The 26897-nt window shown below is 44.1% G+C and overlaps 2 protein-coding genes across 3 annotated transcripts in view; one reads left to right on the top strand and one right to left on the bottom strand.

Moving 5' to 3' along the window:
- The window catches only part of LOC141112388 (transmembrane protein 272-like), a 44394-nt gene extending 21661 nt beyond the window's left edge, over positions 1–22733 (bottom strand). Inside the window, exons 1-4 of the mRNA XM_073605186.1 lie at positions 22658–22733; positions 22541–22568; positions 20748–20780; positions 17069–17128 (exon numbers count right to left, since the gene is read on the bottom strand). Coding sequence (XP_073461287.1) covers positions 17069–17128; positions 20748–20769 — 82 coding nt within the window. The 5' untranslated portion in view covers positions 20770–20780; positions 22541–22568; positions 22658–22733. The remainder of the gene's footprint in view (positions 1–17068; positions 17129–20747; positions 20781–22540; positions 22569–22657) is intronic.
- SART1 (spliceosome associated factor 1, recruiter of U4/U6.U5 tri-snRNP) overlaps positions 1–26897 on the top strand; it is a 301899-nt gene that overhangs the window by 38703 nt on the left and 236299 nt on the right. The gene's annotated exons all lie outside the window — the stretch shown is intronic.

Genomic DNA, 26897 nt, shown 5'->3' with positions numbered 1-26897 from the left:
TCTTGCTCCTGCAGTATACAGTATGTGAGTGGGTGCAGTGTGGTGGGGCACAGTCTAGGTGCAATAGAAAGAACTTGTATTGTAGTCAGAGTCACCATTCACAACAAGCCTGGAGGGAAGGCAGCCCAGCCGAGAGCACTCACAGATTACCAGATTGTAGCAGAGCAGACCTCAGCCGAATTGACAGCGTCTGTCTTGAGGGATGGCTGGTCCATGCCCAAATAGAGAGGTTTCCAGGAACAGTGGCTGATCCCTATGCTTTCCCTACTCATCTGTAACCTTTCCCTGCCACTATTACTGTCCCTGACAGACAGACGACCTCTCCCTACAGTGCACTACCCAAAAGCTAAATGCGTGCCAAGCTCAGGAGCCAGGTCTTAAATAGATTCTGCTTCACCCAAGATGGCTGCCAGAGTCACATGGGCTCTCAGCATCTAACCGGATTGCTGCCCCAGTGACCCAGGAAACCATAGAGGAACTATGCTCCTCTTGGCTTCCTCTCCCTCTGCTTTGCCACTGCGTTTGAGTGCAATCTGCAGTGGAGAAAATAGACACACCTGCCTACAAATACATGTAGAGAATGGAGACTAAGCATGAAGAAGAAGGATGAGACTAACTACAAAATGTATGCCCTCGCTACAGTGTAGAGTGAGGTAGGGACACATTATTTAAAGGCAAACACACAACAATGCATGTGTAAAAGTTCTCATGTCAATGTGATTCTGGGAACCCATGAGGTCCCAAATGTATGATTTGTTCCACCTTACCAACAAGTGGCTGCAATTGTGGAGGGAGTGGTCTAAATGCTTTACATCAGAGCCTTGCCTATTAAGATACGTCTATACATTAGGCATACACGCCCTAAAAGTGTGGCTGACCTGGTGTCCTTTGTTAAGTGAAAGAGGACTCTCCAAACTGGTAACCCCTGGATACAGGAAAACAATATTCTTGGGTAAGAGTGTTCCCTTTTATTAAAGTGGTAAACAGGCTGTTAAGGAGGGTGTGTGACAACCATGGGTGCCAGCCATGAACAGACTACTAGCCAAAAACGAGTATCTTTCTTGGAACAGACACAGCATATCAGGTGCTGGTAGTGCCAAGAACTGGGACATTGCTCCATTTGGAATGTGACCTGGGAAAGCACATGTTGCTATTTGTCAAGTCTGTTTTTGCAGCACACGAGGAACTGAGACTGTAATGCCGCATACACACAAGCGGATTTCTCGTCGGACTGAACTCTGACGGTCTTTTCTGACGGAGTTCCGCTGAAACGGACTTGCCTACACACAATCACACCAAACTCCGTTCGTTTAGATCGCGATGATGTATGACGGGACTAGAAAAAGGAAGTTCAATAGCCAGTAGCCAATAGCTGCTCTTACGTTGTTCTTGGTCCGTCGGACTAGCATACAGACGGACGGTTTTCCCGATAGGAACTGAGTCCGTCAGAAAGATTTGAAACATGTTCTATTTCTAGGTCAGTCAGAATTTTCTAAAGAAAAGGTCTGATGAAGCCCACACACGATCGGAATGTCCGATGGAATGGTTCCATCTGACCTTTTCTGCCGGAAAGTCCGGCCGTGTGTATGCGGCATAAGGCAGATATGTCCTATTACAATAGAAAGACATCCAGTGGAGGCATTATTAGACTCTGTAAGCCTAGTCACATTGGTCCATGCCAGTCTGATGGACCCTGAAAAGCTTGGCACAGACCAAATGGATGTACTTCATATACAGTACATTCAGGAAACTTCCCCACTGCATAACTCTCACTGGAGACACATAAGAAAACTATAAAGCATGTAATAGATGTGGTTAAGAACTTGCTATACAGTATAATACTGGGCTGTGATTTTTCTTTTCTCTAGGAACTGTGTGGGAAAAATAGGTAACCAGTCTTGAAAATCTGACTGAAATAAATTGTGTCACTATTTTGCCTGAACTTGAGGGGGATATTTGTAGGCAGGTGGCCTACTGTATTGTATGTTTAGTTAGCACTTGGCTGCCCAGGTCAGGGGGAAGGGGTTAATGTTTCTTGCCACCTTCCCTGAAAGTGTTTGTGGGCTTTTTTTCGGGTCCAGCCTCCCTCCTGTGTATTATAAAAGGGGAAAGGTCTGGATCCTAGGGGGCTTGGGGCTTAAAATAGAACAGGACATGTGCCGAGGCCTGCTGGCACCTGTGGTCCACCTTTGGAGCTCCGATTCATCGGGACACCCAAGAACATGGACATCTCCATTCGAGTTTTGCCAAGTATGAACTTTTCTCTTAGAGACTTCACCAATGCAGGTAACCTGGGGCAGCCACAGTTAGGTGTAGTTAGGAGAAGGACGTTTATAAAGCCTGGCCTGAAGTTATTCAAGGGGTGCTTGTTGGGTCTTGATATATTCCAAAGAACCTGGGTCTGTAATAACACTTTGGGGTATGTGCAACACAACTACAAAAGGTTAACCTACAAGGCTAAGAAGAAGAGGTAGATGCCATGGGTAACTGAAAGGAAGAACTGCTACAGCAACCGGTCATTCACGTGGTACCTGAATAGGTGACAGGCCCTCCAGTAGCGAGGGGGTCAGTGTTATGACTCCCTCCCTAGCTATCCATCTCCTTCAGTCACCGAGAGAAGACTAGCGTCACGGAGGTATAAGACCTGATCACTTGGTATTGGAAGGAACAAGTTAACTAGGACACGCATAAAACCTGCGCTGTTTGTCCGGTGGGGTTTCATTCCGTTACCGTGTGAGGTAGTGGAGGTACGCTGGACTGGTGGAGTGGGCAATGGCTTGGCATGTCCCTCCGAATGCAACATATACATCAGTTACAAGTGTGTAGCGACATGGGACAAAACATCTTAAGGTGAAACTCAGTACATTAGTGCTGCACACATTTGGCTCATCTCTGCCTTAATGTTTGATTCTTCACATGACCGCAGCCTCCACCTGGTCCCAGCCATTGGCGAACACACCTTTGGGCAAGGTATTACCCCACATGCACGGGGCACAGCTAGACCCCGCCCGCAAATTGTATAGTCGGTAGGATAGGCCCACCACATGCACCCGAAGACCACCACTTAAGAGATCATGGATGTTTTAGCTAGTTCTTTATCTCGAACTTGTCCAGGCTTGCCCAGTGACAGTCCACGTGAATAGCACATGTCTACTTTCTGATTGGCTCCTGCACAAGGTACCCACATCAGAATGGCGAAGATATTGATAAGGGGTGTATATAGCAACTGATCCCGAAATGATGTTTCGGGTCCTCCACGTGAGTGCTACAAGTCTTCATGCCTGGAAAGCAGCTGCCATGGAAGAATCCGGTCACTACACGCCTTTGTGCAAGGTATTACCCCAAGTGCACGGGCCACATATTTATAGCCCTATGCCAGAGGTACTCAGAACTTCCCATTAGCAGTCATGGTTGGAGTCAGAGGAAACCGCCCTAATGCCAGAGATAACCGATATGACATGGTCAGCTAAGATGATGGGGCCCTACAGTGCGGGATCCTAATTTGGCAAATCCGTGGAAAATTGTAAAGTTGACAAATAGGGTACCCATAGATGTGCGCAGCCTATTGCATTAGGGTGTGCACCCAAAGCTCAAACACATATGGGTGTGTGTATATACATATATATATATATATATATATATATATATATATATATATATATATATATATATATATATATATATATATATACATACATACATACACACACACACACACACACACACACACACACACACACACACACACACACACACACACACACACACACACACACACACACACACACACACACACACACACACACACACACACACACAGACACTCTTATAAATAAATGTAAAATGTCTTACCACTTTCCTCCACATATTTAGCCGCTGGTTCACATTTACATTATTCAGCATTGCGTGCTGAAAAAAAACAGATACAAGGGTTATGACTGCAGTCATAACCCTGGTAGAACCATTTAGGGCAGAGGACGCATGGGTGCATCCATATGGGGCAAGTGTTTCTGGTCATCACCATACCAGTCATCCTTTCTTCTGCCTCCTGTACTTCACATGGCATTCCTGGGGGGCAGCCATGTACCAGTAGGCTAGGATTGCTTGGCTTATAGGAACATGGACTGCTATAGGTGATGCTACACTAAGCTATATTCCCTTACCACTTGTATAGAGGCGACCATTACAGTACATTGGTTTTAATAGAATTGGTTGATTCGTGTGATCCACAAGATCCAATTTCTGGTATATAATCAGTCCAGACCCTGAAAAAGTCTTGCACATGTGGTATTATCATACTCAGGAGGAACAGTAGAATGTGTTTTGGGGTGTAATTCTAAGTATGCCCATGCTGTATATGAGAAACATCTTATTAAATTGTCAACTTGGTGTAAAAAAAAAAAATTTAATTTTCTTTCCACATTTTCCAAAAACTTTTGGCAAAAAAATTAAGTCTTCAGAAGACTCACCATACCTTCTAAAAATATCTTGGGGTGTTTACTCTCCAAAATGTGGTAATTGTATGGATAAATCCATTGTCCTGGTGCTCCAGGGCCTCCAAAAATGGGATAGGTTATCAGGAAATTAAATGTGAAATTTATGCCTCAAGTGCTCCTTGGATTTTGAGCCAATCTGTGTGGCTAGGCTGAAAAAGGTTCATGCATGTGGTATCGCCACATTCATGAGGAGCAGCAGAATGTATTTTGGGTGTATGTATTTCTAAGTATTCCCATTCTTACTGCAGCAGTTGTTTTCCATATTAGCTAGGGGACGCATTCACTTGCACTACTACTATCTCTGAATTCTCACACCGTAACAGTACACTGAACTATTATTACAAGGGAATCATGAAACAGTTAAATAACATTCTAATAATGGCTTGAACTGTAGAAATCTTTATGTTTGTGTAGCCAAGTCCCGAGTCCCCTTTGGTCTAATGAGAACCTCCACAGTTAGGGATAGCTGACATCCTTCGACTTAGAGTGGGTTACAAGGCATGGTGGGTGTGATGCAAGGTAGATTCATGGGCGCCAGACAATTCTTGAATGCAAAGAGATTCATTACCTCTTAAACAGAACTGTGGGAGAGAGGGTTTAGGGCCAGGACACACTTTAGTAGTTGCAACGTTAATTGGCAGACTCCGAGACTTCTATAGGCAGACAGCCATGCAGGGAAAGGCACCCAGCCGGACACCACACATGCATGTGTAGACACGCTGTCTCTTATGGCAATAATATTGAACAGGTTCCAACAAAGGTTACAATGAACTCTTTCACTTCCTCTACAATCTACTAGGAAATCAAGGATGCAAAAATTCAAAACGAACGACAGATTGCAAAAGATAGTAGGACAAGCCCCCAAAAATTCTTCAAATATATTAATAGTAAAAAGGCCAGGTCTGAGCATGTAGGCCCTTTACAAAATAATCTAGAGTGGGTGACTGGGGACAAAGAGAAGGCAAATTTATTAAATACTTTCTTCAGCTCTGTGTATACAAAAGAGCATTGGGGAGCTCATGTCCATAATGGGGGTGGTAGTGACACAGCCCCGAATGATCCACAATGGCTCAAAAGTGATATGGTCCAGAATTATTTAGACAGAATAAAGGTGGACATCTGGACCTGATGGCATCCACCCACGGATCCTAAAAGAGCTCTGTAATTTCAAAGCCATTGTATCTAATTTTTAGGGACTCATTAATGACGGGAATAGTACCACTGGATTGGCGCAGGGCAAACGTGGTGCCTATATTTAAAAAGGGATCAAAGTCTTTACCAAGCAACTATAGACCTGTTAGTTTAACTTCTATAGTCGGGAAGATACTGGAGCGTTTAATAAAAGACCACATACCGTATATACTCGAGTATAAGTCGAGTTTTTCAGCACATTTTTTTGTGCTGAAAGTGCCCCCCCTTGACTTATACTGGAGTCAAGCACTTTTCTGCAGCAAAAAATTTCATTTTCCTAACCGACTTTGGGGCCCCGCTGGGGTTCCTAGCACCAAGGGGCCCCGAGATACGGGGCCCCAAAATCGGTTCGGAAAATGTCATTCTCTGCTGCAGAAAAGTGCTTGACATTTTCTGAACCAATTTTGGGGCCCCGTATCTCAGGGCTACTTGGTGCTAGGAACACCAAATTTGGTGTGCAAACCCAGTGGAACAGGTAAAATAACATGTCCTAAGCTGGGGTTCCTAGCACCAAGTGGCCCTGAGATACGGGGCCCCAAAGCTGGTTCGGAAAATGTCATTCTCTGCTGCAGAAAAGTGCTTGACATTTTCTGAACCGATATTTGGGGCCCTGTATCTTGGTGCTAGAAACCCCAGCTTTGGATATTTTATGGTAATAGTTCCACTGGGTTTGTACAACAAATTTGGGGTTCTTAGCACTAAGTGGCCCCAAGATACGGGGCCCCAAATCGGTCAACTGTGTCTATCTGCAGCAATGTCATTTCGGGACACTTTGGGTTCAGAGACCCCAAATTTTGGCTGCAGCTAGGGGGCATCTAGGAACCCTTAACTACCGAGTTTGAAGTTCGGCTGACCTATGGCTGCAAATGGGCACAGTGAGGCATGCAAATGGGCACAGTGAGGCTGCAAATGGGCATTGTTGACCCTCTTTTCCACTTACAGTAGCTGTGCATTTCTCACCCTCGTCTTATACTCGGGTCAATAAGTTTTTCCCATTTTTTTGTGGTAAATTAGGGCCTCGACTTATACTCAGATCGACTTGTACTCGAGTATATACAGTAGACGAGTTCTTGCTGGAAAAAAACATTTTAAGCAACAGACAGCATGGATTCATGAAAGACAGAAGTTGTCAGACAAACCTGATTTCTTTTTATGAAGAGGTAAGTAAAACCTTGGACAGAGGGGTGGCTGTGGACGTGGTATACTTGGATTTTGCAAAAGCGTTTGACACAGTTCCCTACACGCGGCTCATGTGTAAGGTAAAGTCTACAGGCTTGGAAATATTTGTAAATGGATAGGTTAGGTTAATGATTCTAATGCCCCGTACACACGGTCGGACATTGATCGGACATTCCGACAACAAAATCCTAGGATTTTTTCCGACGGATGTTGGCTCAAACTTGTCTTGCATACACACGGTCACACAAAGTTGTCAGAAAATCCGATCATTCTGAACGCGGTCACGTAGAACACGTACGTCGGAACTATAAACGGGGCAGTAGCCAATAGCTTTCATCTCTTTATTTATTCTGAGCATACGTGGCACTTTGTGCTTCGGATTTGTGTACACACGATCGGAAATTTCGACAACGGATTTTGTTGTCGGAAAATTTTATAGCCTGCTCTCAAACTTTGTGTGTCAGAAAATCCAATGGAAAATGTGTGATGGAGCCTACACACGGTCGGAATTTCCGACAACAGGGTCCTATCACACATTTTCCGTCGGAAAATCCGACCGTGTGTACGGGCATTACTCTGAATGGTCTAAGGTTATCAGTGGTGTACCCCAAGGTTCAGTGTTGGGACCCTTACTTTTTAATATCTTTATAAATGATATTGGGTCTGGGATCGAAAGTTACATTTCTGTCTTTGCAGATGACACCAAGCTATGCAGTGGAATAACGTCCTTACAGGATGTTTCCAATTTACAAGCCAACCTCAATGCACTGTCTAATTGGGCGACTATGTGGCAGATGAGGTTTAATGTTGAGAATTGTAAAGTTATGCACTTGGGGGCTAAGAATATGCATGCATCATACATGCTAGGGGGAGTACAACTGGGGAAATCCGTGGTGGAGAAGGATCTGGGGGTTTTGGTAGATCATAAGCTCAATAATAGCATTCAATGCCAAGCTGCGGTTTCCAAAGCGAGCAAAGTCCTTTCTTGTATTAAGAGAGGTATGGACTCTAGAGAGAGAGATATAATTTTGCCCCTGTTCAAATCATTAGTAAGACCTTATCTGGAATATGCAGTTCAGTTTTGGGCACCAGTTCTCAAAAAGGATATCGGGGAACTGGAGAAAGTGCAGAGAAGGGCAACCAAACTGATAAGAGGCATGGAGGAGCTCAGCTATGAGGAAAGATTAGAGGAACTGAATTTATTCACTCTTGAGAAGAGGAGAATAAGGGGGGATATGATCAACATGTTCAAATATATAAGGGGTTCATATAGTGAACTTGGTGTTGAGTTATTCTCTTTACGGTCAACCCAGAGGACAAGGGGCACTCTTTACATCTAGAGGAAAAGAGATTTCATCTCCAAATACGCAAAGGTTTCTTCACAGTAAGAGCTGTGAAAATGTGGAATAGACTCCCGCCAGAGGTGGTTCTGGCCAGCTCAGTAGATTGCTTTAAGAAAGGCCTGGATACTTTCCTAAATGTACATAACATAACTGGGTACTAACATTTATAGGTAAAGTTGATCCAGGGAAAATCCAATTGCCTCTTGGGGGATCAGGAAGGAATTTTTTCCCCTGCTGTAGCAAATTGGAGCATGCTCTGCTGGGGTTTTTTGCCTTCCTCTGGATCAACTGAGGGTATAAAATTGGATATATTGGATTGTACAATATTTTTTATTTTATTTATTTATTGTTTTTAAGGTTGAACTGGATGGACTTGTGTCTTTTTTCAACCTGACTAACTATGTAACTATTGTAGATCTTCACTCAACTGAACTCTCAGTCTCTCTCACTAGACTTGCTGATCCACTGCCACTGGGTCTCCTGAGCTCTTCCAATCTTCTCATTCAGTATCTTCCCCAAGCGTCACCCCCGCATCCCTGCTGTGTCCCTAGCTTGTCACTCACAGATACTCCTCAAGATTCACCTCACTGGTCTTCTCGATCCCTGGCTTGACACACAAGACTGCTCTGCAATCGTCACTTCCACTGGCTGGGTCCCTGGCTTGACACCTGCTGAAGTTTCCCAATTCTTCACTGTCCCCGGTTGGTGAGAGCACTGCTCTGGTACTTGCTTCAGCTACTCACAGTGGTCCCTGGTAACAAGGTGGATGGTCCCTTAGTGGCAACAGCTTCCCCTCTACCCTTGACCATGACAGGTTCTTCGGCCGGCAGACCCGTCACATTTGGTTGGACTGCAAGCCGCAATCCCAACCCTGCACTGCCCTCTTGCTTCTGGATAGGCCCTCAGACAGCCTAGCAGCCAGATGTCCCCGGGATAGGCCTCAGGCTCTGGCCTAGCAGCCCAGGGCAACACAACACATGTCCACCCAGACAACCATCCAGTTGGCACAGAACCCCGATCACCTGACCTCACCCAAATAAATAGGCTCTCCCAGCAGGCCAAGGGACCCAAGATGATCCCTGTGCATTGGCTGAGATACCCCATCTATTCCTAATCTGTCCTTGCAATGCCCTTGTCTTATCTAATGCCACCAGATACCTAGCCATCTAGTGACAGAAGAGAGAAGTGCAGCAATTCCAGAGTTAGGGTGGAATCAATTGATCCCATATCAATTGGCCAAGGCGACTATACCTGGCAGGTAAATTTACTAGCAACCTGCCTAAACATCAGGGTGCTACATTTGAAAATAAGGACTACTCTAAAACCAGCAAATACAAAGATGATATATATTTACGCATTTTGGTGCTATGAACCCAGGTTAAAAACAAACATAACATAGAAGTATATTGTAATTAACTATTAAAGCATAAACTCCACTTTTTATCTTTTAGTCTTGTAGTACGTTGACAATAAGCCTGCCCTAGTTACCCCATATAGTCAGGAGTTCCTACAGGTGGGGAACATGGTGAGGAGGTATTTACCCCTTTTGTTTGAGGACAATGCGCTGTCAGATATTATGCAGAATGATATAAACATCATACCGAGTACAGCTTTTTTCATTCCACTCCCAAACAGACTGTTACATCTTTGGACCCCTTTTGCACTCCAGACATGTTGGTTGGAGGCTAGACAGTGGGGACCTTGAGTGGAGAGTGTGAACAAGTTTTGCGTTTGACTGCTGATGATTGCTGTGTTGCATTTTAGGTTCTTTTGGGGGCTTTCCTTGCAGCTTTTTAACACCTTTTTCTGGCACTTTTTAAACAACCTTTTTTTTTGTTTTTTTCCTTCAGCCTACTAATTAGGGGAGTGGTTAATTGGTCACAGGTGCTTGAGGCCTATATAAACTTCTGTACAATTCATTTTGAGCCTGTTCATCTTTGATTTTGCTGGAACTCTGTCCAAGTGGAACTGGACAAAGTGGTGAGTTAAAAACAAGAGTTGAAAATAGGAGGTTATAACAGGGGTTATAGTACCTGTGTAGTGTGAGTACCTGAGTGTTGTCTGAGTAGTGTGTGTAGATCGTTAGTACTCGTGTATTGTGCACTGCATACTTGTGTATTGCGAGTGCACGTAGGTCTGCAAGTGCATGTAGGTCTGCGAGTGCCTGTGTATTATCTTGTTGAGTACCTTGATATTGTCTTGTTGAGTATTAGTGTCAGGAAGCTAGTTATTAGTTAATTTGGACAGGGTATAATCCCCAATCCTCATTAAATTAGTAGGTACGATGCCCGGCTGGTGTGGAGATGCGACTCGGTGTACATCTTGCGGCATGTATGTGTTCCTTGATCATCCGATCAAGGGTGAATACTGCTGTGCAAAATGTAAGCACATTGGAAGCCCAGATTCTGAATCTGGGGAAGCAACTGTCAGCACTGAGAAGTCCCTCCATACTAAAGGAGAGCCAGGAACATACACGGCAGGTGCCGGCAGGGGCCAGTACAGAGATAGGTGGAGACAAAGAGGTGCAGGCACTAGGAAAGAGTAGATGGGTGAAAGTCAGGAAGGGTAGAGGGGGAAGTGCCAGGGAGGCTGATCCAGGGCTGGAGCATCCCAATAAGTACGCTCCATTGAGTGACATTGGTGCAATCAGTCAGGGACCAGCACTGATGGAGCTGAGGGACTCTCCTAGCTGTCGGGGGAAGAACTCCTCCAGTGAGAGTGGGGGGGAGGCGAAGAGAAAGGAAAGGAAAGACAGATTCTGGTGGTAGGGGACTCAATTCTTAGAAGGACAGAGAGGTCAATCTGTAACAAAGACCTGAAGTGCCAAACAAATGTTGTCTATCGGGCGCTCGGGTTCTGGCGGACAGATTACTGGGAGGGGCTGGGGAAGACCCAGCTGTCATGGTGCACGTTGGCACCAATGACAAAGTCAGAGGCAGATGGAGTGTCCTAAAGAACTATTTTAGGGACTTGGGAGCTAAATTGAGGAAAAGGACCTCCAAGGTAGAATTCTCAGGAATACTACTGGTACATCAAGCCACACCAGAAAGGCAAAGGGAGATTGGGGAAGTAAACAAGTGGCTGAGGAGATGGTGTAGTAAGGAGGGGTTTGGGTTCCTGGAGGACTGGGCCGACTTCTCAGTCGATAACCAGTACTATAGAAGGGATGGACTGCACCTAAATGAGGAGGGTGCAGATCATCTGGGAATGAAGATGGCCAAAAAGTTAGAGGAGTTTTTAAACTAGGCGACGGGGGGGAGGGTCCAGAGTTAGAGATAGTCAGCACGGAACATATTCCAGAGGGTAGCATTGTGGTAGGTTGACCAAAGCACATAAACCCCAGGTAAGTATAGTAGCAAGTCCTAGTTGCAATCTCGGAACACCCAATAAGAGGATAATATGCAACCGGTCTAAACTACGTGGCATGTTCACCAATGCCAGGAGCCTGGCGGAAAAGATGGGTGAATCAGAGATACCCTTGTACGAGGAGGATTTGGATTTTGTGGGAATTTCAGAGACCTGATTCAACAGCTCCCATGATTGTCTGGCAACCATTCAAGGGTTTACCCTTTATCGCAAGGATAGAGAGGGTAAAAAAGGGGGAGGGGTATGTCTATATATCAAGAATAATGTACAAGTTAGTGTGAGAGATGACATCACTAAGGGAGCTAAGGAGGAGGTGGAATCCTTATGGGTAGAGCTCCAAAGGGATGAAGCTAAGGGGAAAAAAATACTGGGAGTATGTTATAGGCCCCCTAACCTGAGGGAGGAAGGGGAGACAGATCTCCTATCACAATTTGGATTAGCAGCAAGGATTGGAAGTGTTATCATAATGGGGGATTTTATTTATCCAGACATAGACTGGGCGGAGAGAACCACGCAGTCATCTAAGGATCGCCAGTTCCTAAATGTCTTGCAGGACAATTTTATGGGTCAGATGGTAGACGCATCAACTAGAAATAAAGCGTTACTGGATCTACTGATTGCCAACAATACAGACCTGATCACGGATGTGGAAATATGGGACAATTTAGGTAACAGCGATCATAGGTCAATTGGCTTCAGTATAAATCACACAAATAGGAAACATAAGGGGAATATAAAGACACTGAATTTCAAAAGAGCCAACTTCCCTAAACTACGAACCTTGCTAGAAGGCATAAATTGGGATAAAATCTTAGGAACAAAGAACACGGAGGAGAGATGGGTTTGCTTTAAGAGCATATTAAATAAGGGCATTAGCCAATGCATCCCATTGGGTAATAAATTTAAAAGAGCGAACAAAAGTCCTGGATGACTTAACTCCCATGTAAAACTGCATATAAAAGCAAAGGAGAAGGCCTTCAAAAAATACAAGGATGAGGGCTCATCATCAGCATTCAGACTTTATAAAGAATGCAACAAGAAATGTAAGGGTGCAATAAGGACGGCTAAGATAGAACATGAAAGACACATAGCGTAGGAGAGCAAAAAAAATCCCAAGAAATTCTTTAAGTATGTAAACAGTAAAAAAGGGCGGACAGACCATATTGGCTCCATAAAGTATGAGGAAGAACATCTGGTTACAAAGGATGGGGAGATGGCGAAGGTATTGAATTTATTCTTCTCCTCAGTCTTCACAAGGGAATCGGGGGGCTTCAGTAACCAAAAATGCAGTGTTTATCCTCATGACACATCACAGCAAGCCCCTCCATGGTTAACAGAGGACAGAATTAAAATTAGACTTGGGAAACTTAACATTAATAAATCACCGGGACCAGATGGCTTGCACCCGAGGGTGCTTAGGGAACTCAGTCAAGTAATTGCCAGACCATTGTTCCTAATTTCTACTGACAGTCTACTGACTGGAATGGTACCAGCTGATTGGAGAAAAGCCAATGTAGCACCAATATTTAAAAAGGGCCCAAAATATATCCCTGGGAATTACAGACCAGTTAGCCTAACATCAATAGTATGAAAACTCTTGGGGGGGATGATAAGGGACTATATACAAGATTTTAGTAAAGAGAACAGTATCATTAGCAGTAATCAGCATGGATTCATGAAGAATCGTTCTTGCCAAACCAATCTATTAATCTTCTATAAGGAGGTGAGTTGCCATCAAGATAAAGGAAGGCCCGTAGACGTGGTGTATCTGGATTTTGCAAAAGCATTTGACACAGTTCCCCATAAATGTTTACTGTACAAAATAAGGTCTGTTGGCATGGACCGTAGGGTGAGTACATGGATTTAAAACTGGCTACAAGGGCGAGTTCAGAGGGTGGTAATAAATGGGGAGTACTCGGAATGGTCAGAGGTGGGTAGTGGGGTCCACCATGGTTCTGTGCTGGGACCAATCCTGTTTAATTTGTTCATAAACGACCTGGAGGATGGGGTAAACAGTTCAATCTCTGTATTTGCGGACGATACTAAGCTAAGCAGGGCAATAACTTCTCCGCAGGATGTGGAAACCTTGTAAAAAGAGCTGAACAAATTAATGGGGTGGGCAACTACATGGCAAATGAGGTTCAATGTAGAAAATTGTTAAATCATGCATTTGGGTGGCAAAAATATGAATGCAATCTATACACTGGGGGGAGAACCTCTGGGGGAATCTAGGATGGAAAAGAACCTGGGGGTCCTAGTAGATGATAGGCTCAGCAATGGCATGCAATGCCAAGCTGCTGCTGACAAAGCAAACAGAAAATTGGCATGCATTCAAAAGGGGATTAATTCCAGAGATAAAACGATAATTCTCCCGCTCTACAAGACTCTGGTCCGGCCGCACCTAGAGTATGCTGTCCAGTTCTGGGCACCAGTCCTCAGGAAGGATGTACTGGAAATGGAGCGAGTACAAAGAAGGGCAAAAAAGCTAATAAAGGGTCTGGAGGATATTAGTTATGAGGAAAGGTTGCGAGTACTGAACTTATTCTCTCTGCAGAAGAGACGCTTGAGAAGGGATATGATTTCAATTTACAAATACCATACTGGTGACCCCACAATAGGTATAAAGCTTTTTAGCGGAAGGGAGTTTAACAAGACATGTGGCCACTCATTAAAATTAGAAAAAAGGTTTAACCTTAAACTACATAGAGGGTTCTTTACTGTAAGAGCGGCAAGGATAGTTTTGATAGTTTCAAGAAACTATTAGATAAGCACCTGAATGATCACAACATACAGGGATATACAAGGTAATACTGACATATAATCACACACATAGGTTGGACTTGATGGACTTGTGTCTTTTTTCAACCTCACCTACTATGTAACTATGTAACACTGAGGTGCTTTTCAGGCATTTTAGCGCTATAAATAGCACCTGTAAAGTGCCTGAAAAGCGCCTCTCATGCCTCCCCAGTGTGAACGCCAAAGTGCTTTCACACTTGGGCAGTGCGCTTGCGAGACGGGAAAAAAAATCCTGCAAGCAGCATCTTTGGGACGGTGTGGGAGCGCTGTATATAGCGCTCCTACACCACCCCTGCTCATTGAAATGAAGGGCAGTGCTTCTGAAGCACCTGTAAAGCGCTTCAGAAGCGCTGCAACATGACCGCTTTTAACCCTTTCTTCGGCAGAAAAGCGCAGCTGAAATGATGGTAAAGTGACGCTAAAACTAGCATCGCTTTACCGCTAACGGACCTGCCGCCTCAATGTGAAAGTACCCTAAAGGAAATTATAAATGTGGTGCCGGGGATTGCCCTTGTTGTCCCCATATTCTTGGAGGGGAAGTAGTACATCAAGTACTAAGAACAAGTCCTTTAATTTAAAATATTTCCTAAATTGTAACACCAGGTATGCATGTTTAGGCTACTATGCAAGAGGGAGGGGTTTGGGATCTTCTATCTACACACCCGCATTCTGTCTAGCCTGAATTTTGAGTGGGACGTGCCCCATTATTTGGAATGATCCTGCACCTCCCTCCTGCGTTTATACCCTGTCCCACATGTTTAGGACATCACACTACTCCCACATTTCCCCTTCTTAAGTATCTTATATTATATATTTTTTTATGTTTGGCCAGGGTTGGTGATGTTCTGGTCTTTGCCCACTATATACTGTACGTACACATATGTAGTGGTTTACCCACAATTGGTCTGGACCCAGTTGGGATCTCTATATTTAGGGGGGAACATATATATCTATATCTATATAGTTGTGCGCACTCTGTGCAGCATAGATTCCCCCTATTTCCCCCACAGTGCTACCGGCTTTCCTCCTTTCCCAATGACTGCTGCTGCGGGCACACACAGGGGGATGTTTTAGGATGAGTGGGGAAAGTGGTCGGTAAATATGTAATTTACCGACCCCTTTCTTTTCTAAATGAACACAGTGAGTGATCAGTAGAGTGTGTTTGAGCTTTGGGGTGCACACCCTAATGCAATAGGCACACACCTATGTGTGTATATATATATATATATATATATATATATCATCATAGGATTATGTAGGTCCATATTAACATATTGACATAATTTGATTGTATGTTGATTATACTAGACGTGTTTTTTTTCTGTCTGATATTTTTTTCTGTCTGGTATCGTTCTGCCATATACAGTATCTCACAAAAGTGAGTACACATTTTTGTAAATATTTTATTAAATCTTTTCATGTGACAACACTGAAGAAATGACACTTTTGCTACAATGTAAAGTAGTGAGTGTGCAGCTTGTATAACAGTGTAAATTTGCTGTCCCCTTAAAATAACTCAACACACAGCCATTAATGTCTAAACCGCTGGCAACAAAAATGACTACACCCCTAAGCCTCGGTTCACACTGGGACGACTTGTCAGGCGACCTAGGTCGCCTGACAAGTAGCGTCCCGTTCAGTACAATGGAACCGTTCTAAGGGGAGCGACGCAAGTCGCTCCGACTTAGAAAAAGGTTCCTGTACGACTTCGGGGGCGACTTGGGGCGACTTGCATAGACTTCTATACAGAAGTCGTTATGCAAGTCGCCCGGGCAGTCGTGTGCAGGTCGCCTCGCTGAGGCGACCTGCAAGTCGTGCCGCCTCTGGTGTGAACCGAGGCTAAGTGAACATGTCCAAATTGGACCCAATTAGCCATTTTCCCTCCCCGGAGTCATGTGACTCGTTAGTGTTACAAGGTCTCAGGTGTGAATGGGGAGCAGGTGTGTTAAATTTGGTGTTATCACTCCTACTCTCTCATACTGGTCACTGAAATTTCAACATGGCATGTCATGTCTGTTCACACTTATGCGATCCGATTCGTGCACCATTTGACAGTTTGAACTGCGATCTGAGAACCGATCTGGGGGTGTCATTAACTTTGTATTGACACCCGCAGTGGTTCACGTAGGGCAGTGTGAACTGCCTGCCAGAGACATGCAATGCTGGAACCCGCAATGGAATCGTGCTAGTTCCTGCATCGCAATAGTGTGAACCTAGCCTAAAGGAGTTGTTTTTATTCCTGGAAGTGCCGCCACTTTTCTTCCTTTTCCTATATTAAAGCTTACCTGGAAGTACAGTAATAAGGTCCTAAATGTGCACTGTTTAGGAGATTTTCCAATGTGTAGCAGCGAGTGATGTCACCGGCGCATGCTCATTGCACATATATGCCGTCCATTGAGAGTGCTATGAAGATGGAATCCCTGTCAGTGCTGACAGGTGCAGCTAGAGGGATCTTTTTTATAGGCAAGTCTGTCATAATGTGCTAGTATGAGATGCTCACTAGCAAATTGTGGCTTAAACCTGCAGGAGGACCAGTTTTTTGCTTTGTTTTTTTGCACAGTTTACTACCACTTTAATCGTTATCATCATTGTTTTACATACAAATTAGTAATCAATGTAGTCCTGCAATTTGGCCACATATACACAAAAAAAATACCCAGAGCAGTTCCAGATCAAAAAAAAATATTTCCTTACCCATGACAATCATAGCTATGCTTAAACCAATCCAGATTATCAATGAAAATATTTGTAGACCTAGAAAATAAATAGAGTTACGTTTTCAGAGAGATGTAGTAGTAGATATAGGTAAACAAATGGATCAAACACAAGAATAAAAGACCAAAGTCAACCCCTAAGATTTTTTTTTTCTGTGGATAGAGTAGGAAAGGGTTAAAATCCTTATTAAGCTTTTCTTGTTGCAGGTTTTTTCACTTCCTGTTCAAATGAGACCTAGTCACGCAGAAGAGTTGATTTACTAAAGACAGATAGGTTGTTCACTTTGCAAAGGACTTTGCACATTGAGAAGGAGTTTGCCCCAGAGCTTAGTGAATGAGGTGAAGCTCTTCTGACTTCATTTTTTATTTTATTTTCCTTGCAGATCATTAGCTATTCTTTGCAAAGTGAAACTTCCCTTGCAAGGTGCAACTTGTATAAAAAACAGCCTATTTGCCTTTAGTAAATCAAGCCAGAGTGTCAACAGGACAGGAAGAGAGTAGAAAAGCCCTCAGTGGAGAGATTAGACAAAAAATAAAAACTTGAAATGGGTTATAACATGGCTCCACTCTACTCTGTTTCTAATGCTGGTTATGTTTATTGATCCACTGCAAGGTCTACTTTAACAACTTTTTTCCAAGTAATTATACTTATGGGCAGTGCTGTAACTAGAACCTTCAGGGCCCCGGTGCAAGAAACCATGGAGGGCCCTCCCTGACCTCCAGCCAGGGCCCTTCCCACTGATCCCAGGGGCAGCAGGACCTGGATAGGAGGGGGAACAAATCCCCTCCATTTTCCTCCTGCAGCCACTGAATGCCTATCAGAGGGAGAGGAGGAGAAGCAGATTTTTAGTGGCTGTAACAGAAAAATGGAGGGGATTTGTTCCTCTAAATGCCCCCCATCCAGGTGTTCAGGGGCAACATGTGTGCTATTGCAATTGTGACCCCTGTAGTTACGCGCCTGGAATGAGTGGCAGTGGTGTTGGTGGGGGATGGGATCAGTGGTGGTTGGGGAGGGATAGGATCAGTGGCAGCGGTGGTGATAGGGGGATGCAATGAGTGGCAGCGGTGAGGGGGGATGGGGTCAGTGGCAAGGGTTGTAATTGGGGGGTGGGATCAGTGGTAGGGGGGATTGAAAGGGATGAGTGGCAGAGGTGGTGGGGGGAATGGGATCAGTGGAAAGGGTGATGGTTGGAGGAGGGTGGGATGGGATGAGTGGTAGTGGAAGGGGGGATTGGATGTGATGAGTGGCAGTGGTGGTGGGCATTGGATGAAATGAGTGGCAGCGATGGTGGGAGGATGGGATCCATGGCGAGGGTGGTGGTTGGGGGGTGGGATGGGATGAGTGGTGGGGAGGGGAATGGTATCAGTGGCAAGGATGGGATCACTGGCAGTAGTGGTCATGGTGGGGTGGATCAGTGGCAGCAGTGGTTGTGGTGGTGTAGGGGGGTTAAGGATATCAGTGGCAGTAGTGGTGGTGTGGGGGATTAGTGGCAGTAGTGGTGGTGGTTGTATTAGGGTATCAGTGGCAGTAGTGATGGTGGTGTGGGGGATCAGTGGCAGTAGTGGTGGTGGTGGTGTGGGGGGTATCAGTGGCAGTAGTGGTGGTGTGGGGATCAGTGGCAGTAGTGATGGTGGTGGTATCAGGGTATCAGTGGCAGTAGTGGTGGTGGTGTGGGGGATCAGTGGCAGTAGTGGTGGTGGTATCAGGTTATCAGTGTCAGTAGTGGTGGTGGTGTGGGGGGTATCAGTGGCAGTAGTGGTGGTGGTGGTGTGGGGGGTATCAGTGGCAGTAGTGGTGGTGTGGGGATCAGTGGCAGTAGTGGTGGTGGTGTGGGGATCAGTGGCAGTAGTGGTGGTGGTGTGGGGATCAGTGGCAGTAGTGGTGGTGTGGGGGGTATCAGTGGCAGTAGTGGTGGTGTGGGGATCAGTGGCAGTAGTGGTGGTGGTGGTATCATTGGCAGTAGTGGTGGTGTGGGGATCAGTGGCAGTAGTGGTGGTTGTGGTGTGGGGGGTATCAGTGGCAGTAGTGGTGGTGTGGGGATCAGTGGCAGTAGTAGCGGTGGTGGTAGTGTGGGGATCAGTGGTAGTAGTGGTGGTGGTGTGGGGGGATTTCAGTGGCAGTAGTGGTGGTGTGGGGATCAGTTGCAGTAGTGGTGGTGGTGGTGTGGGGGGTATCAGTGGCAGTAGTGGTGGTGTGGGGATCAGTGGCCGTAGTAGCAGTGGTGGTAGTGTGGGGATCAGTGGTAGTAGTGGTGGTGTGGAGATCAGTGGCAGTAGTGGTGGTGTGGGGATCAGTATTGGTGGTGGTGTGGGAATCAGTGGCAGTAGTGGTGGTGGTGGTGGTGGTGTGGGGATCAATGGCAGTAGTGGTGGTGGTGGTGGTGTGGGAGGGTATCAGTGGCAGTAGTGGTGGTGTGGGGATCAGTGGCAGTAGTGGTGGTGGGGGTGTGGGGGGGGTATCAGTGGCAGTAGTGGTGGTAGTGGTGGTTGATATAGAGGGATGGGTGCCACTTACTTGCAGATCATTTGGTTTCCCCCCCTTGCTGGGTCTTGCTTGGGCAGAGAGGATGGGCGGGGCCTGTGAGTGTAGGCGGAGAGTATGGGCGGAGAAGATGGGCGAAGCGGGCGGGGACTGTGCCCCTGAGTGCAGGATGAGAGGATGGGTGAAGAGGATGGGCGGAGCCTGTGCAGTGTGCCCATGAGTGCGCTCGGGGAGGATGGGCGGAGCTGCCGGAGAGGATGGGCGGAGCGGCTGGAGAGGATGGGCAGATCGGCCGGAGAGGATGGGCGGAGCGCACTCCCTGTGAATGACTGTAGTGTACATCGTGAGTGTACACTACTGTACTATCTCCCAGGCGGTGGGCCCCCCTACAGTGGCGGAACCCGAGAGCCCAGTCGCAAATGCGACTGGTGCGACCCTGGTAATTCCGCCACTACTTATGGGCAAAGTGCAGCAACCAAACAGATTTCACTAGTCAAAATTCAGACCAAACAAAAAAAGTTAGATTTGTTGCTTTTTATCAATGCACTTTGTACATGGCTTTATGCCTTGCAAAAAAAAAAAGAAAAAAAGAAAGGCTAATATGTAGTGTAGGGAGTCTCCAAACTTTCTAAACAAAGGAATAGTTTATTGTTCTTTAGACTGTGGCCAGTGGGAGCAGAAAATGCCTCATCATCAGGGCGAAAAAACAATGCCTCGGGCTTGGTGGTCAGTAAAAAATTGCACAGCACCTGTAGTCAGTAGGAGGAGCAATAGTGCCCCATCATTGGTTTCAGTGTAAGGAATAGTTCAACCCGTCCTTGGTGTGAATTGGAGGAATATGTCCCATTGTTGGGACCAGTAGGAAGCATAATGCCCCATCATTGGCGACAGATGGAGGAATAGTGTCCATCAATGGTGTTGCTGGGAGAAATGATGCCCTATTGTCTGTGTCAGTGAAAGGAATAGTGCCCCATCATTGAATAGTGGAGGTAGGAGGAAAAATTGGTGTCAGCGGAAAAATGGTGCCTCATTGTTTGTGTTAGTAGGAGGAATAGTGTCTTGTATCAGTGTGAGGAATGGGGCAGCAAAGACCAGATAAAGGCAAGCAAAGAGCCGCAGTTTGGAGGCCACTGATAAATAAAGCCCGTTATATAATTATAATAATTTATAAACTTACCTATATTACAGGCTGAGCCCATTTTTTATATGTCTGTAAAGCAAGAGTCATCATGGTCAACATCATCACTCATATATATTTATTCAGAAATTATGATAAATAAGGACATAAAAATAGGCAGTAAAATGTATGAATTACAGTGTATGGAAGAATGCAACTGATGTAAAGTATCCATAAAAATACATATTGTTTTTAGTGCAGTTCTGACTGAAAACATATAACACATGACAGAATAGCCCATGGAAAATTTAGACTTAAAATGTATGAACTAGACATTTTAAAGTACAAATATGAGATTTGTTAAGACAACAACCGTTATTTAAAAAGCTTCAAAAGATAACGCTCTACTGCGGGAAAATGTTAAATGGTCCTTTGTAGTGGGGTTGTGCCCATATTGCAAGTGTTAATAGCTTTCATTGTATAGGGGAGAGGAGAAACACTTTTACTTAGCTGATCCTCCACTCTTCTGGCAGATGGCGTTCCACCAAAATTTGGTAGTGGACTGTCCCTCGTCATCAACAGGTCCAGTGCAGGGCTAGCTACAGACCCTGCTTTAGCCTTGGTTATGCCAGAACCCTCGACTGCTGGAGCATTGGGGAGAAGAAGCTGCAGGAATCGGTTTAGCAGTGTCGGGTAAAGCCTAGTACACACCACCAGTTATTTTTTTGTTCGTTCGGTCTCCTCTGCTGCGCTATTGTGTTCTGACAGGGGGGCGCTCCCCCCCCCCCCCCGAGCAGAACACTTCTGATCGAGAGCCGGTCAGCTGCTGGTTTTCCGGGATGCTCGTCTGACAGAAGCAGGCCAAATGGTCAGCATCTGTCGGCCCGGCTGCCATGCACACAGGATGAATGTTAGACGGTTTTTATTGAACCGCCCAAAGTAGCCCAACAATGTGTACTAGGCTTTAGTAAACCTTTTTGTTCCTCTGGCTCTAAACAAGCAATTAACCCTTGCAAGGCAGGCACAACAAGGGTTAATTTTTTTTTTAGTTGCCTGGAGTTGGGCTTAAAAAAAGAACAAAAAAAAGCCTGCTGATTTTATTTACAGTCGACATGTATTCTTTTCTACAGCAACTGCCAGAAGCACTCTAGATTAGGTCTACAGCAACATAGTTGTGTTTTAAATATGCATTTAAAAAAAATTCATATGATGGTACAGTCATTGTGCGACTATTGGAAGTATGTCAGACTAATTATTCAGAGAATCAGACTGTAACTCTTCAGCATTTACTGAAAATCAGAAACGATAAATATTGAAAAAAAGTAACTTTAAACAACTAATCAGATTCAGTAATGGGACAAATGCTACAAATACCCACAATGTCACTGATTTAAAGGATTGTGACACTTTTTATGATTGGTTATGATGTGATTTTCTGAATAAATATCACCTATTAACTGTACCATGTAAAAAGCAGTGTTTTCCAAAGTCAATGGCTTATCATTTTATTTTGGGGAACAAAATTCACCCCTGAGCTCTACCCTAAGTAGGGGCAGCATTGCTATGGATATTATGAGAAGTCAATGCTTTGGGCATTAAGGCAAACACAGAAATCTGTTTCTAATGTTATTTTAGGCATAGCTCTCCAAATCAGCATAACTGAACCAGAAACAGGGTCCTAAATCTAGTTTACATATGGCATTAATATGATCAGCCTGTTTCTGTAACTAAATTTTTGATAGTGTCAGCAAAAAATGTTCTTGTTTCAGGCCCCAACACAGAAAAAAGCTGAAAGCATAAAGTAGATTATATAAATAAAATTAAGCAGTCACATAGAGTGTTTAAATAGTTACCGTTTATGTTCTTCACCCTCTTCAGTGCCTAAATTCACAAAAAAACAAAAACAAAAAATTTAAATTGTTATTTGTATTTTAAACTAAAAAAAAGGGAGTAAGTACGTTGGTACTGACTTGTCCTATGGAGACTTCTCTGCTGTGTGACATACCAATGTATTTTGCTGAACTAAAAAAGTAAAACCAGAACAGGATATTATGAAATACTGTGCAGTATATGTGGTCAGGGCAGTTTTTTCTTTTGTTGTTTTTTTTTTCTATTATCTATTTATATAGTTAGTCAGGTTGAAAAAAGACACTAGCCCATCTACCATTGACCACTTCAGCCCCGGAAGGTTTTATCCCCTTTCTGACCAGAGCACTTTTTACAATTTGGCACTGCATCGCTTAAACTGGTAATTGCGCGGTCATGCAATGCTGTATCCAAACAAAATTTGCGTCTTTTTTCCCCCACAAATAGAGCTCTCTTTTGGTGCTATTCGATCACCTCTGCGGTTTTTATTTTTTGCGATATACACGAAAAAAGAGCGACAATTTTGAAAATAAAACAATATTTTTTACTTTTGCTATTTTAAATATCCCCAAAATTTTTTTAAAAAACAAATTTCTTCATCAGTTTAGGCCAATATATATTCTTCTACATATTTTTGGTAAAATAAAATTGCAAAAAGGGTATATTGATTGGTTTGCGCAAAATTTATAGCGTCTACAAACTATGGGAAAGATTTACGGCATTTTTATGGCATTTTTATTATTATTTTTTTTTGTTTACTAGTAATGGCGGTGATCTGCGATTTTTAACGGTATTGCAACATTGCGGCAGACAGATCGGACACTTTTGAGACATTTTTAGGACCATTGACATTTATACAGCGATCAGTGCTATTAAAATGCACCGATTACTGTGTAAATGACACTGGTAAGGAAGGGGTTAACACTAGGGGGAGATCAAGGGGTTAACTGTGTGTTCCCTCAGTGTGTTCTAACTGTATGGGGATAGGACTGATTAGGAGAGGAGACATTTCGCTGTTCCTACTTACTAGGCACAAACAATATGTCTCCTCTCCTCTGACAGCACAGGGATTTGTTTGTTTACACACACACACAAATCCCCGTGCACGCGATCGCATCAGGTCCCCCCACCATGCAGCGGGCGAATGCGGCCTCTGGCAGCTCTTAAAGGAACCCTGTATATATACGGGGATTCGCGCAGCGGTGCCATTGTGCCGCAGTATATGTATGCGAGGCGTTCGGGAACCGGTTAAAAAAACATACACACTCACAAATAAAAACAAAACAGTTCAAGTCCAGTGAATAACCTGAAATGGTACAAAGGTAAGCGTAAAACTGCCAGAGGTGGAAAAAAAGTATAGTTTAACAAAAAACTGAAAACAAATGTGCATTTCAGAGTTATACACAGGATCATTAACAGGAGCACACGATTAAACATGATCTAACATGTAAATTAAATTCTAAATTAAAGTTTAGAATCTCATCTATGCCCAAATACTGTTGTTTTTATTTGAACTATAACAGATATATTATACCCCCTGAAGGATCTTCCTTATCCCTTGTGCTTTTTGTGGACTCTTGGAGGAGTGCCCTCTGGAGACATTCAACCATATTCATGCCTTGTGGCTTCTTTGTATGTGACAACATTGGATGTAAATTACTTAAATGCTTAATCATGTGCTCTTGTGAATGATCCTCTATTGTTTTTCTACTATTGTGTTATGAGACATACTGATATATGTATTTATTGCCGAAATTATCTCAGAGAACCAACGTATAACCCCCTGAGGAAGACCTACAAGTTGAAACATGTTGGAGTTCCCTCATGTATTGATGTAGATAAGAATAGTTTATGGTTCCAAGACTGTACACCCAGCATATAGTATCATTTCTACATGCTTTTATGATTTTTTTCTATGTTTGCAATACCTTTATAGCTCGTTGTAGCTTTTTAATGTTCTAATATATATATATATATATATATATATATATATATATATATATATATATATATATATATATATATATATATATATATATATATTATATATATATTTTTGTCTATTTACTTTGTTATTTGGAATGTCCTAGCTCCCCTTTGTCCCCTTGTGGTTTTCTTACTTAAATATTATTGGGATGTGGTACCACTAAGCATTCATTTGGGTATAGGAACATGTTGTAATTACTGTATATACCATAGTTGGTCCAGAGGAAGGAAAAGAAGAAAGAAAAAAAACTCCAATAAAGCATAGTCCAATTCACTCCAGTGGGAGAAAAAAAAACTCCTTCCTGATCCCCGAAGAGGCAATCAGATATTCACTGGATCAACTACCCCTGGTATTACTACCTCTAAGCGCCGGTTCACATTAGAAGCGGCACGACTTGCAGGTCGCCTCACCGAGGCGACCTGCACACGACTGCCGCGGCGACTTGCAAGACGACTTCTGTATAGAAGTCTATGCAAGTCGCCCCCAAAGTAGTACAGGAACCTTTCTTCTAAGTCGGAGCGACTTGCGTCGCTCCGATTAGAACGGTTCCATTGTACAGAACGGGAGGCGACTTGTCAGGCGGCTAGGTCGCCTGACAAGTCGCCCCCGTGTGAACCGGCCCTTAAAGTTAGTATTCAGTTATATTTTATGCATTTAGGAATGCAGCTCTTTTGTAAAGCAACCTACTGAGCTGGCCAGAACTAGTTTGTGAGGGAGTCTATTCCACATTTTCACAGCTCTTACTGTGAAGAAGCCTTTCTGTATGTGAAGGTTAAATCTTTTTTTTTTCTCCAGATGTAAATTGTGCCCCCTTGTCCTCTGTAATGGCCTGAAAGTGAGTAACTCTACACCAAGTTTACCATATGGACCACTTATGTACTTATGCATGTTGGTCATATACCTAATTAAAGTGATTGTAAAGGTTTAGATTTTATTTTTTTTAAATAATAAACATGTTTTGCACTCCTCTTTTCGGGTCCCCTGCCAGTACTCCTGGCCCCTCCCTCACCGAGTGGCCACCATAGCAAGCCACTTGCTCGCTCCTGAGCCCTGCTCTGTGTATCTGTGTGCCTGGCCCCGCCCCCCAATCTCTTATCACTGGCTGTGATTGACAGCAGTGGGAGCCAATGGCTTCCGCTGCTGTGTCTCAGCCAATGAGGAGAGAGAGCTGAGAGAGACTCTGCTCTCATGGACATTGCTGGATGATCAGGCTCAGGTAAGTATAAGGGGGGCTGGCAGGGAAGCTGCATGCAGAAGGATTTTTACCTTATTGCACAGAATGCATTCGTTAAAAAAAAACTTTCTGCTTTTAGAACCACTTTACCACTTAAAGACCAGCTGCTGCAGTTGTACTGTGGCAGGTTGGCTCTATTACGCGAATCTGAGTCATTGTACGTCGTTTCGTGTAATAAACAGAACAGGCACGTGCTTGCGCCCACGGCGTGGCTGTCGGCCACCCGTGATTGCTCCACACAGAGGCAGAACGGAGATCTGCCTAGGTAAACAAGGCAGATCCCCGTTCTGACAGGGGAGCCGAGAGTGTTTGTCTATTCTTATTGATTAGGAACAGCGATCTCTCCTCCTCCAGTCAGCCCAGCCCCCATACAGTTAAAAACACCTCCCAGGGAACATGTTTAACCCTTTGATTGCCCCTGGTGTTAACCCCCTCCCTGCCAGTGACATTTATATAATAATCAGTGCATTTTTATAGCGCTGATCACTGTATAGATATCACTGGTCCCAAAAAAGTGTCAAAAGTGTCTGATCTGTCCACCGCAATATCGCAGTCCCGCTAAAAATCGCAGATCGCCGCCATTACTAGTAACAAAATAAATAAATAATAATGCCATAAATCTATCCCCTATTTTGTAGACACTATAACTTTTGCGCAAACCAATAGATATATGCTCAATTTTTTTTACCAAAAATATGTAGAAGAATTCATATTGGCCTAAACTGAGGAAGAAATTTGGCAGTCTACGTGTGGGTTAACCCCGCCTCCTCTCCAATGCTACAGAACCCCACTCCCATAAATTTTAACTCACCGCTAGAGACTGTGTTCCGTAACTAGCCAACTCTTGACCGATGGGTGGGAACTCTGTCTGCCATTGAGCCCATCATGAAAGGAAAATTACGGTAAGTATTTGATAATACATTTTCTGTTTTCCTGACACACTCCATGGGAGTCTACGTGTGGGAAATAAATAGCCAGACCACACAGGTGGGTATGCTGATCAAAAGAAATTTAATTTGGCCCGTCAAATGACAGGATTCTTAAACCAAAGTTCACAGAAGATAGCGAAGCAGGTTTGCAGAATTGTGACATAAAGGTATTAATGGAGGTCCATGAGGCTACT

This window comes from Aquarana catesbeiana, linkage group LG11 (assembly GCF_042186555.1).
Source record: "Aquarana catesbeiana isolate 2022-GZ linkage group LG11, ASM4218655v1, whole genome shotgun sequence".
NCBI classification, from domain to species: Eukaryota; Metazoa; Chordata; class Amphibia; order Anura; family Ranidae; genus Aquarana; species Aquarana catesbeiana.
This window is presented reverse-complemented; position numbering and strand designations above follow the sequence as displayed.